Source organism: Paralichthys olivaceus, chromosome 13 (assembly GCF_024713975.1).
Source record: "Paralichthys olivaceus isolate ysfri-2021 chromosome 13, ASM2471397v2, whole genome shotgun sequence".
In the NCBI taxonomy this organism is placed as follows: domain Eukaryota; kingdom Metazoa; phylum Chordata; class Actinopteri; order Pleuronectiformes; family Paralichthyidae; genus Paralichthys; species Paralichthys olivaceus.
This window is the reverse complement of record NC_091105.1, coordinates 657,741-670,000: the sequence shown is the minus strand read 5'-3', so window position 1 is coordinate 670,000 and position 12,260 is coordinate 657,741. Positions and strand designations below refer to the sequence as shown.

Here is a 12,260-nt window from a genome sequence, read left to right as displayed (position 1 = left end):
TTTTTATTTATTTGTTTACACAAACTCAGGGCAGCTTCACTCGGCCGGTTCAGGTTTGGACCTGGAGCGTCCAGGTCGGGCTTATTTTTTTTCAAGGATAAGAAAAGTTTTGTGATTGAAATCAAAACATGTTGTGAGGGAAGGAATATTGTTAGTTTGACCCTTCAGAGGATCTGTGACTTCTAAAAGTGGAAGATAATTATAATAATAGACTAAATAATACCTGAGGTGAAGTTCGTCATTGATGGTCAGGACAGGTGCACCTGAAAGTGAATGTGTTGAGATATCGGTATTAATCTTAATGCTTGTGGCTTTAAACCTAAACGACGTTAGAAAACACACAGACACACTTGTTGTTGGACGTGACCGACTGAGGACGTGAAAAGAAATGAGGAGGTGAAGCGAGTGAAAACAGGAAGGCGTTTATTTCATCACGAAACCTGGTGGAAGGATGTGGGACGGGTCAGGAAACAACTCTTTACATTTGGGGCGGATCCACTTTCTTTAACATTCTTTAATCAGACATATTTAGAAGACTAATATTTATGAGATCCAGATATAAATCTGGATGTAGTTTCTCACGTTGTCAGTATTTGAATTATAGATTTAAATACAGCTGGACCTCTTTAGTATGAACCCTTTTCTGCTCAGTCAGCTGTGGGGACCCTGGAACGTGTCCGCAGCTTTAACTGACAGATTTTTGTTTTAAAATTTATCAAGATTGTTGGATTTTCAACTTTCTGAAAATCTACGTGTCATTTAAGTGTCTTCATTTACGTTACTGTGAGGATTACATGGTTGTTTATCACGATCATTACTTTATCAGAGATGATTAACGGTGTTTTATAAACTCATCAGAACACAGACACATTCATGTGGAGCAATGATCAGAAATACAATGTATGAGTGTTTTCAACCAGTTTAAACCACTTTGATTAGTTTCCCCCTCTGTCCTCTCTGTCCTCTCTGTCCTCTCTGTCCTCTCTGTCTTCTCTGTCCTCTCTGTCCTCTCTGTCTTCTCTGTCCTCTCTGTCCTCTCTGTCCTCTCTGTCTTCTCTGTCCTCTCTGTCCTCTCTATCCTCTCTGTCCTCTCTGTCCTCTCTGTCCTCTCTGTCTTCTCTGTCCTCTTTGTCCTCTCTGTCCTCTCTGTCCTCTCTGTCCTCTCTGTCTTCCCTGTCTTCTCTGTCCTCTCTGTCCTCTCTGTCTTCTCTGTCTTCTCTGTCCTCTCTGTCCTCTCTGTCCTCTCTGTCTTCTCTGTCCTCTTTGTCCTCTCTGTCCCCTCTGTCCTCTCTGTCCTCTCTGTCCTCTCTGTTCAGCGTGGACACATGTTGATGACGTGTTTCGTTCTCCCTCCTCAGGTCTGCTGGCGTCTCTACAGAGCACGCTCAGTAACCCCTCCCTGCACTCGTCACTAAGCAACCCCAACATCCAGTCATCGCTCAGCAGCCACTCCTTTTCCAACTCTCTGAGCTCCGCCTCTCTGCACTCATCGCTCAGCAACCCCTCGTTGCAGTCGTCTCTTAGCTCCTCCCCATCTCTGCCGTCCTCCCTCAGCAGCCAATCGCTGCACTCCTCCCACAGTAACTCCTCCCTCCAGTCGGTGTCCAGCGGTAACCCCAGTTACAGTGGTGGAATGGGCGGATCGGGCTCCTGCTCTTCTTCTTCCTCGTCCTACTCGCCGCTGCTCAGTGGGCAGGGTCAGGCGTCGCTCAGCACGTCGCCACGGAGACGAGCTCAGCTGTCTCCACTAATCCTGCCCATGGGAGGGGAGTCGCGGAGGCATCACTCCAAACAATTCTCCCCCACCATCTCTCCCACCCTGTCATCCATCACACAGGTAAAACACAGGTTGAACTCAATCAACTCAACATGAAATGAATTCAATAGAAACACACACGAAGCTGAACAACATCATTAGATATGAACCAGGTTGAACACAGGGAGCGTGAAGACAGCTGGTGTCTCAGGACTCTTTCTCACCTTGTTTGCTTCAGACTTTTGGATCAGTGACAGGAAGTAGAGACAGCATTAAACAATAGAAGAAGAGGAAGCAGACACGCCCACGTCAGAGGGCATCTACACACCAATCAGAGTCAAGTATAGGTAGACGACGCCCACGTAGGTGATGGCGACAGGACGTACGTTTGTCCGACAAAATTCTTTCGTCCCTGAATTACAAAGTGAAACTAACAGATCAGATGAAACATGAACAAACATGAAGCTTCAGACTCTCAGAGAGGAAACGTCTGAACAGTTTGACTTTAATCCATCAGGGACACGAGTGAAATATTCTCTGAGCTGAAAAATACATCGAGCACCAACAAATATCTTTTTCACTCTGATATCTTGTTTTGAAACTGGAGCAAGTTGATTTGTGATTCTGGGTTTTATTTGCGGTGGTTTTAAGTGAGGTCACATGCTCCTGGGTTGTGAATGGTCATGAAGTCATCCAGGTCATGGTTACCCAAGAGGAGCTCAGTCGAGGGCGACTGGACTTGGTTTAGGATCCTCGAGGATGTTTTTGTGTCTCAGCTGGGAGGGTTCTGAGGGTTCTGAGGGTTCTGAGGGTTCTGAGAGTTCTGAGAGTTCTGAGGGTTCTGAGAGTTCTGAGGGTTCTGAGGGTTCTGAGGGTTCTGAGAGTTCTGAGGGTTCTGAGGGTTCTGAGGGTTCTGAGAGTTCTGAGAGTTCTGAGGGTTCTGAGGGTTCTGAGGGTTCTGAGAGTTCTGAGGGTTCTGAGGGTTCTGAGAGTTCTGAGGGTTCTGAGAGTTCTGAGGGTTCTGAGGGTTCTGAGGGTTCTGAGGGTTCTGAGAGTTCTGAGAGTTCTGAGGGTTCTGAGGGTTCTGAGAGTTCTGAGGGTTCTGAGGGTTCTGAGAGTTCTGAGGGTTCTGAGGGTTCTGAGAGTTCTGAGGGTTCTGAGAGTTCTGAGGGTTCTGAGGGTTCTGAGGCCGGTCTGTGAGACCCAGGATGTCTTGCGTCTCCTGGACCTATTGGACGTTCCTAGCTGTCTCTCAGCAGCACTGGTTGTTATGGTAAAATGTTGCTGTGAAGACATTGGTTAGATTTTTATTGGATTAAATAAACAGTCATCATCTGATTATTCTATCTATGAACTGTTTCATTTTCAGGACAGATTATTTTTACCTTCACCGAGGACGTTATGTTTTCATGAGATTACAGAAAAACTGCTAACGTGATTTTCAAGAAACTTGGTAGAAGGATATTTAAACTTTGGGCTGGATCACTTCCTTTAACACTTTTTTTTACATTTTCACTGATTTCGGATAAAAGTATTAATGGATCTTGATGAAAAAATGTAGAGGACTGATAAGAGTGTGAGTGATTTGGTTCAGATTGACTTAAAGGCACTGGGCGGAGGTGTGAGCTCTGCTGAGTGATGTTCTCGAAACAATTAGCGCCTTGTCTTGCTGTTTACAACCAACTTGGTCCCAGAGGAAGATACTTGACTTACGTCCCTCCTCCCTCCACAGGGCGTCCCATTAGACACCAGCAAACTGCCTCTGGACCAGAGGCTTCCTCCGTACCCGCTCAGTCAGTCCCACCAGCACCAGCCGGGCTCCCACCAGCCTCTGCCGTGTCTGCCCGGCTCCCAGCCCGGACAGCAGCCTCCTCCGCTGGGGCAGCACCACCACCAACAGATGCACCACCAACGCATGCAGCAGCAGCAGCCGCGGCCCAACGCCCAACAGCAGCAGCAGCTCCACCTGCAGAACCTGCGAAACCAGCACATGCAGCAGCACTTTGGATCGGTAACCAAATAATCCACCTTAAAAACATAAAGTGATCTCTGACTTATCTCACCTCACCTGTTTATTATGGTCTGTTTCTCTGACGCAGCAGAAGCAGATGGGGCCGCAGGTGAACACATCCAACGCAGCGCTGATTAAGAGCGAGAGCGCTTTGAATCAGTGCATCCAGAGCTCGTTGCAGTGTCAGGTCAAACAAGAACCAGAGCAGCAGGCGGAGCAGCACAGAGTCTGCGGCCTCCCGCAGCTCCAACAGATCAGCCAGAGTCTGGCCACAGACCTGTACAATGTGAGCAACGTTACTGTCACTCTGAGAGAGAGAAACTGTTTCCTGTTTGATTCCAGCTCCGACTTCCAGCTCAATTTCATAAGTTTGTTTAATAAGCAGCTTAAATCTGCGTCGGCCTCTCACACAAACACTGTGTCACTTGAGGATGCCTCTGTGCTAAGTTTAGTGAGTGGAAACGTCTTATTGGATTTAGCTGATTGAATCATTTTTATTTGTTTGGTCATGCTCTGTGTTATCGCTCTGTCTGCTGAAGGAGAACAAACCAGTTCACTGTGTTACGAAGTCAGACCAAAATAATTTCTAGTTTATTTTTCTGCGTTTGCGGTTGTTGTTGTCGCTTCGCTCTTTTCTGTTGTCGTCACACACATGTATAGACCAGTATTTACACAATCATGTGCATGTGGGTGCCACTTAGTTAAACAAGCACATGAGATAATTCAGTTTAATCTCCCCTCAGAGGCTGAAAGTCACTGCTGCAGAAACAAAATAAATAAACTGTTCCTCGTTCAACTGCTCGAACTGTTGAACGAGGAACAGTTTATTTATGAGCTGATTTTGTAAATGTTGTAATCAGGAGTCTTTCACCCTGATTACAACAAAATTACAGCATAAAAGTGGGTAAACACACACATGCCCGAGGTCAGCGACTGTTTCTGGAGTTTGTCTTTCACATAAAGCAACTCAGCAGCAGATCGTCCGACTCGTTCACAACAACAGGAACATGTGGGGAACGTTCGGGCGAGGGGTGGAGCCTGTAGAGCAGCAGGAGGCGGGACATGACGTGTACATTCTTAGAAATTTAGATTTGTAAAAACTAGAATGAAACTGATCACAAACTCCTGCTCACTGTGAATCATTCGCGCTGCTGTTAACAAAGACGCGTTCTGTTTTATCTTATTTTTCCAGGACGCCCTGTTCAACTCTCTGCTGGACGACCCGTACCTGAGTCTGCAGCTCTCCAGCAAATCCAGCCAGCAGGTATCCGCTCGCTCTCATGTGATGTCACCTGAGTCTGTAAACAACTGATGTCACCTGCTGATGTCTGAACTGGTCACATGTCACCGGAGCTGCAGCAGGACACAGATTTACGTCCACATTTGAGCATCTGGACTCAAAACCTCAAATTCCCTGATTCAGAAAATATCCACAGTCTCAGCGAAAAGTTGTGAATATTTGTGTCCAGGTGAATCCTCCTTTAAATCCCCACCTGTTCTTTTCCTGTTTCCAGTTCACAGCAGAGAACCAGGGCGACGGTTTGTCCCTGAACCACAGCGGCCTGAGCTGCGGCTCCACAGACAAAAACCAGTTCCCCTCCAACACCCAGGGGCCCCTGGGACTCCAGAATCCCAGCGACCAGCAGCTTCTCAACAACCAGAACCAGAACTACAGCGGTGGAGACGGACGCCACAACGTCCCCAACATCATCCTCACCGGTCCGTGTGAACCAAGTGAAACGTTTAACTCACTCAGACCTGAGACGTGGCCTCTGAGGCCGATAGAGACACGAGAGGAAAACGTTTGATAGATTAAACCTTTGACTTGTGTCTTAAAGGGATATACACACACGCTGCATCAGGTCTCAATGGGTTAATGTGTCACACTGGACTTTGACTCGTCTTGATCAACCGACCAATCACAAAACTCAGTAACTTTACGACGTCACTTTAGCTTCAGGAAACTCGGTTAATGACAGAACAACAGGTTGATGGATAATTGACATCTCGCTGAGAGGAAGTCGTCCAGATGATCCGAGACTTTGTTGCTTCCTGTTGTTTCTTTGTCTTTAAAGGTTTTTATCTCCGTCCCTGCAGGAGACTCTCCGCCTGGTCTGTCCAAAGAGATCGCCAGCGCTCTGTCCCACGTCCCTGGCTTCGAGATGGACCCCTTCTCCCTGGACGACCCGCTCAGGATGGACCACCTGGCTCTGGACATGCTTGAAGGTGACCTGATGCTCGCTGACCCAGCGGTGGAGGACTCCTTCCGATCTGACCGGTTGAAGTGACCCCGCCCCTCCCCCCCGCCCCTGCACTCCACTCCAGGAGCTTGGCGGGAATCCGGCAAAGAGATGGCCACCCTGCTAGAGGTGGAGAGGACGCCGCTCTCGCCACCACCACTCCCCCAACTAGATGGTCTGCAGAGCGGGGTTTGGACGTAACTCTGGAATATCTTTGTCTGTGCGATGAAGTCTCGGAGACGGACATGAGGTTTCGGTTGCGCGACAGAATGAACTGAAAAGGCACTTAACTGAAAACGCTCTTGCAAAGCTTGATGTCAAGAAAAACCAAGTTGCTTCTCTTTTTAGGCATTAGCTTGTACGAGTCTCATCCGCATGTTAATGAAAAATGCACTCGCGTTAATGCAAACACGCAGGAATAAAATGCTCACGTGACGTCGGCTTTGTATAAGAAACGTCTGTAAAAACCAGCAGCGCTCTGAAGAACTTGAATCTCATTATGCATCTCGGCAGAGCTTCTCCTGAGCTTCCTAACTGTGGTCAGGTTCATCCAGCGGCCATGTTGGCCATCGCTTCACAGGAAGGACGACACCTGATTGGTTTGGATTTTTTTTACCCCAAACTGCCGTTAGGTCGGAAATAACCTCCGGCTCAGAGGCCTCGGCTTTCTCTGCCTCATCAGCCACTTTGACAGGAACTCAGCCATGATCTAGAGGTTTTATATATTCTTCAAAGTGTCACGGGTGTCGAACGAACGGCCTTAAACAGGTTGTGAGATTCTCCTCAGTCAGCTGAAAAGGAGGTTCAAGTTTTGGGATGAGAGGAAACCACAACACGCTGCATCTGTTCAGGTCACAAACACATTACGTTGTAATTCGACACATTTGATTAAAGCAGCTTTAACGTCTTAAACGACACTGCGGGCACTTTGTGCAGAACCTTCAGAACTGAAAACCAGTTCACTCGTCTTTTCCACGGAAAACCAGTTACTGAGAAATGTTCGAAGAAATTGACCGAGCAAGTTTTAAAGAAAGTTTCTGTTTCACTTCATCTGCAGAAAAACAAACACGTTCCGTTGTTGGACATTCGGACCTTTTTGTTTTCTCATCAGCAAAACTGATTTCACAAAGATACGACATCTGAGAAACGTCTTCAGGTTCTGCCCAAAGTTTAGTTCATGAAAACCACGACTCTATTTTTTAACTGAGCGACAGAATCAAACCACAGCTTGAGAGAAAAATATGCAAACACGGTACAAGATGCAAAGAAAACGGGGAAGATGCGACGTAGATACTGATGCAGATAACGTTGACATCAGACGTCCCACTGGTCAGGAGGCGTCATGTGATTGTAACCATGGTAACGTGGGTTTTAGTGTAGAGTCAGCTCCGGGTCAGCTGGCTTTAGAGAGAGTCAGCAGCTGTTACAATGCAGATGTGGTGTCACTGTCCGAGAGGCGGCGGTTTAAAAGTCACAGTTCCCTGGATGAGGAAAAGATGGAAATCTGAGTCATTCAGAAAATAAAATATTTTTACACAAAACGTATAAAATAATAAAAAGTATGAAACAGTAAATGCAAACATACAGCAGTGATTTGACGGAAAAGATTTCAGTGCTGGAATCATAAAAAAATCATCTTGTGATTGGACTCGAGTATTAAACCAAAAACATTCTGACCGCTCCTCGAGAAAGTGTGAGCGCCCCCGTTTATCTTTCTATGACACTTCCTGCTGCAATCTGACGCCTGAAATGACCACGTGGGCGTTAAATCAAATCTTCAGGAGGCGGCTGTGACGTCAGGTGTCTTAAGCTGAGACGAAGCACGTTTCTGAACTGTGTGTTTCAGCCCTGTGTGCCTGCTGTCCATCCGTCCGTCCGTCTGTCTGTCCTCTATAGAGACAAATTGGTGTCCTGGTGAAGCAGAATGTGCTGAAGACGCAGCACATGCCTGTAGTCCTGAGGTCGCGTCATCGAGTGTGAAGATGGACGACGTCTCCACTTCCTCCAGAAATGAAGCCAAAATATCTCCCATACAAATGCTGCCATCTTGTGGCGATGACGTCATTTGCAGTCTGTGCAGTATTGATTGTGAAGTTATGGTCTCGAGGTCCCGCCCACACAAGCACTCGACCAATCGTGAGTCAGTCTCAGCTGTCGATCATGACGACTCAGCCTGTTTTCTTTAAATAATAATAATTATAATAATTAATAAAACCAAACTGATCAGAAACAGAAGAACGAGCTGATCGACAGAAACATCTTTACAAACGTTTATTTAACGTTTATTTAACGTTGGTCCATGTCCCATCTGCTAACATGGAGGAGGTTTATAACCTCTACTGCAGCCAGACACCAGGGGGCGATCCAGATGATGTGGCTTCACTTCTGGGAGGCGTCATGTCGTCCATCTTTATTTAGAGCGTGTGTGAACGTGATGAGCTGCAGGAGGAGTCAGAGAAACCAGAATGTCAGTGATGTCACAGTGATGTCACAGGAAGTCACAGTTACACCCCGCCCACTGTTCTGCATCTCTTTCCTGTCGAAACGTTTTCGTATGACGGCTTTAGCTCTGGTCACTGTGATTGACAGCCCCCCCATTAGCCCCGCCCCCTCTGCCTGCACTTCCTGTCTCAGCACATTAACGTGTTTTTATGTAACAGAGGCAAAGAATGGTTCTTATTAACTTTATTAATAAACTATAAAGGTTTTATTTTTTAATGAGAGATTATCGAAATCTGTTTGTAAATTAAAAAAAAGAATATTTAACAAGAGAAGAAAAACATTGTAGAGGTCACACACACACACACACACACACACATTCCGTGTCGTGTTCATTGAGAGATAATTGTCACTAGCAGACGATGGAACTATTTCTTGACCACGTCTCCATCCGCTCAGCGCGGCTGACATCTTGTTTTATTTAGTTCTCTGATGATGTAAAATCTGTTTCCCTCGTTTCAGAGTTTAGTTTTTCTGCAAAAAGTCTGAAACATGTGACGTCACAGAAACGAATCTGCTGGTTGATGTCGTTTGTCCGTTCGCGTCTTCATGTTGAAACTCTGGAAACTCAAGAAATCAAAGAAAATGAGGGAGATAAGTTTTTTATACATCTTCTATAATTTTCCTTGTTTTGATTAAAATTTCTCTAATTTTATTGTTTTGCAGTGAAGTTGAACTTTTGATTTTTCACTGAACGGTGACGAGTGTCAAAGGGAAACAATGATGAGAATTAAATAAAGTTTGAAGTCATAATGTTTTAAATGTTTTCGGATCCAGAGGAAACTCTGACGAACTCAGCTTCTCCTTGTGGAGCATTTATTTCCTAAAATAAAGTTTAGATTCTTTCTCGAAACATTATGACTTTTCTCATTAATTTACAACTTTACTCATGAAATCTATGAATTTTCTTCCCAAATAAAAAGTTGACGTCGAAGAAATATATTTTTAACATAAATTCATATCATGAGATTTAAGAATTAACACAAATGTGTTGATGGTAAAGTAGAAAAGTTTTTCAAAGTGAGAAAAATCCTTTTTAGAAATTTAAATTCAGTTTGTATTTTTTGTAGTTTTTACATTTTTTTAATACATTTTCGATAAATGATGAATAAACAGAAAAAGTGTGTCAGTGGACGTCAGCGGTGCCACAGAGTTGAAACGCAGAAAAATCTGAAATCAAACTTTATTGACAAAATGTTTTTAACAGAGACAGCTGAGACTAGAAGTTAAAATCGTTTAAGGTCACGTGAAGCGTTTAAGGTCACGTGAAGCGTTTAAGGTCACGTGAAGCTTGTCGTGGTTCCATCAGGTGCAGTGGTTTGTGTTGAGCAGCAGGTCAGAGCGAGCGAGACTGAACAGAAACGATGATTTTGACAAACGTCAGAATCGAGTGACTCCGCCCCCTGCAGGTCAGGTCAGGCGGCTGCAGTCACATGATCTCAGGTGGATCCGGCTCGTTTTAAAAAACGTAGGAGCAGGTTGTGATCGGAAGAAGGTGAAGCTGTAAAGTCACCAATCGTCTGCGATGTTTGATTTTTGAAGTGATTCTTTGTGACGAGATGATTTGAGACGTGACCTCTGACCTCTGAGCTGCAGGAACAGTCGGAGCTTTGTCGCGTGAATCAAGTCGATCAGTCGAGTTTTCTCGGCTTCTGAGCGTCGGCTGAACTCTCGGAGGTTCGCTATTCAGGTTCAGTCTTGTTGGTGCCGGCAGCCAACCGGATTTCCTTACTGGTCAAACAGGAAGTGATGTGATAGTGTATCTGTGCAGCCATGTTGGTTGATGAGCGGCTCAGTGTGTGGATGAATTAACGTTAACGAATCAGCTGATCGTCTCTCGCTGCACGTGTACGATGATGTAAACATGTCAGCTGACACGTGACGACAAGCTGAAGAACAGAACCGTCACCGTCGGAGAGAAATTTCATTTGATAGAAACATTTTCAGTTTACAGCAGAAAAACATTCATCACAAGTGTTTTAGTTTTTTCTCCCTGAAATCTTTATTTTTTTTTAGAATTTTTTTTTCAAAGAAAAACTGCATCCGAATCCAGTCGATTGTTTTAACAGTTTTATCTCAACAAGGTTAAATTAAAAATCGAGACAAATTCAAATCTGATGACAAATAATTCTTGTGAAAGCGTCGAGAGTTCTTTTCTTGTCCCGTGGAGTCAGAACAGGTCTGTTAACGCAGACTGTGCACGACTGACCCCCGACCTTTGTTATCATTCGGCCTTTTTTTGTCGTGTTTGAATTAAAACCCACATGAATTAAAAATGTCTTGAATGTGTTTGTTAATTTAACTGATTCAAAAAGAAGCTGAACTGGAAACAACAGATTTAACACAAAGTTTTTCACTCTGACGCAAACGACTTCACGTTCAGAAGTTTTATCTCAGGAGTCGAGAGGAAAGTTCACATCCGGAGAAGTGTGAGACTTCGAGTGGCAGAAAAAATCTGAAACGAGTCTGTTGGAAGACAAAGACGCGTTATTTCACATTTTATTCGAAATAAAGTTTCACGAAATGTAAGAAACTTACAGGAAACAATCATCCCAAAATTCACCATCCACGTTTGTTCAATCCTCTCGTGTGTCTTTCTGTAGTTATGAGGCCGACTTTGGTTCCATGTCATCATGTGAGGACATTTTGACTTGAGAGGACATTTTGACTTGAGAGGACATTTTGACTTTGTGAGGACATTTTGACTTTGAGAGGACATGGCTGGTCTTCACAAAGTCAAAGGGATATTTGAGGGTTTTAGAATTATGTTCAGGTTCAGGTTAGAGAATTCATAATGTCACTGAGTGTCCTCACATCTATAGAGAGACGTGTGTGTGTCTGTGTGTGTCTGTGTGTCTGTGTGTGGCAACATTATGCCGCTATTATGCAATAAACCTGTTATGAGTTCCAGACTCTGCCAGTAGGGGGAGCTGTTAACCAGCGAAGTGTGTGTGTGTGTGCGCAGATTAGGGATCAGTTAAAGGCCATATTTCATATTTTTTCATATTTTGTATTGATGTATAATATTAATGTTCTCACATTATTAATGTCATTGTTTGTTTTCGACTCTGAATAAATTCTCTCCCTCTGTCTTTACCCCCCCCCCCCCCCTGTATGTGATTAATATGTTGACGTGTGATGATGATGATGTCATAACCAGGGAACGTTGCGTGTTGTACAAACCTGTGTGAAAGCTGAGCAGAGATTTAATAAGAAAATAAAACAAATGAAACCTGCAGCGTCTCGTGTGTGTATCTACCATCCGCTCGTCTTCATCATCTTCATCACCTGAAGAGTCAGAGGAAATGAAATCTCATTACTGATGTTTTATTTTTATCATCATTATTATTATTATCATCATTATTATTATTATTATTATCATTATTATTATTATTATTATTATCATCATCATTATTATTATTATCATCATTATTATAATTATCATTATTATTATTATTATTATCATCATTATTATTATCATTATTATTATTATTATTTATTATTATTATCATTATTATTATCATTATTATTATTATTATTATTATCATCATCATCATTATGATTATCATTAATATTATTATTATTATCATCATTATTATTATTATCATCATTATTATTATTATTATTATTATTATCATTATTATCATTATTATTATTATCATCATTATTATTATTATTATCATCATTATTATTATTATTATTATTATCATCATTATTATTATCATCATTATTATTATTATCATTATTATTATTA

The 12,260-nt window shown here is 43.5% G+C and overlaps 1 protein-coding gene across 5 annotated transcripts in view; it reads left to right on the top strand.

Annotated features, from left to right (window-relative positions):
* LOC109646180 (CREB-regulated transcription coactivator 2) overlaps window positions 1-11,742 on the top strand; it is a 26,308-nt gene extending 14,566 nt beyond the window's left edge. For 4 of the 5 annotated variants that reach the window (XM_069536846.1, XM_069536852.1, XM_069536848.1 and 1 more), the window contains 6 exons: window positions 1,359-1,837; window positions 3,489-3,767; window positions 3,856-4,053; window positions 4,960-5,031; window positions 5,282-5,486; window positions 5,865-11,742. In XM_069536846.1, the coding sequence (XP_069392947.1) occupies window positions 1,359-1,837; window positions 3,489-3,767; window positions 3,856-4,053; window positions 4,960-5,031; window positions 5,282-5,486; window positions 5,865-6,055 (1,424 nt within the window). In that variant the 3' untranslated portion in view covers window positions 6,056-11,742. The remainder of the gene's footprint in view (window positions 1-1,358; window positions 1,838-3,488; window positions 3,768-3,855; window positions 4,054-4,959; window positions 5,032-5,281; window positions 5,487-5,864) is intronic. The other variant, XM_069536847.1, reaches the window with a different exon arrangement.
* The last annotated feature ends 518 nt before the right edge of the window (window positions 11,743-12,260 follow it).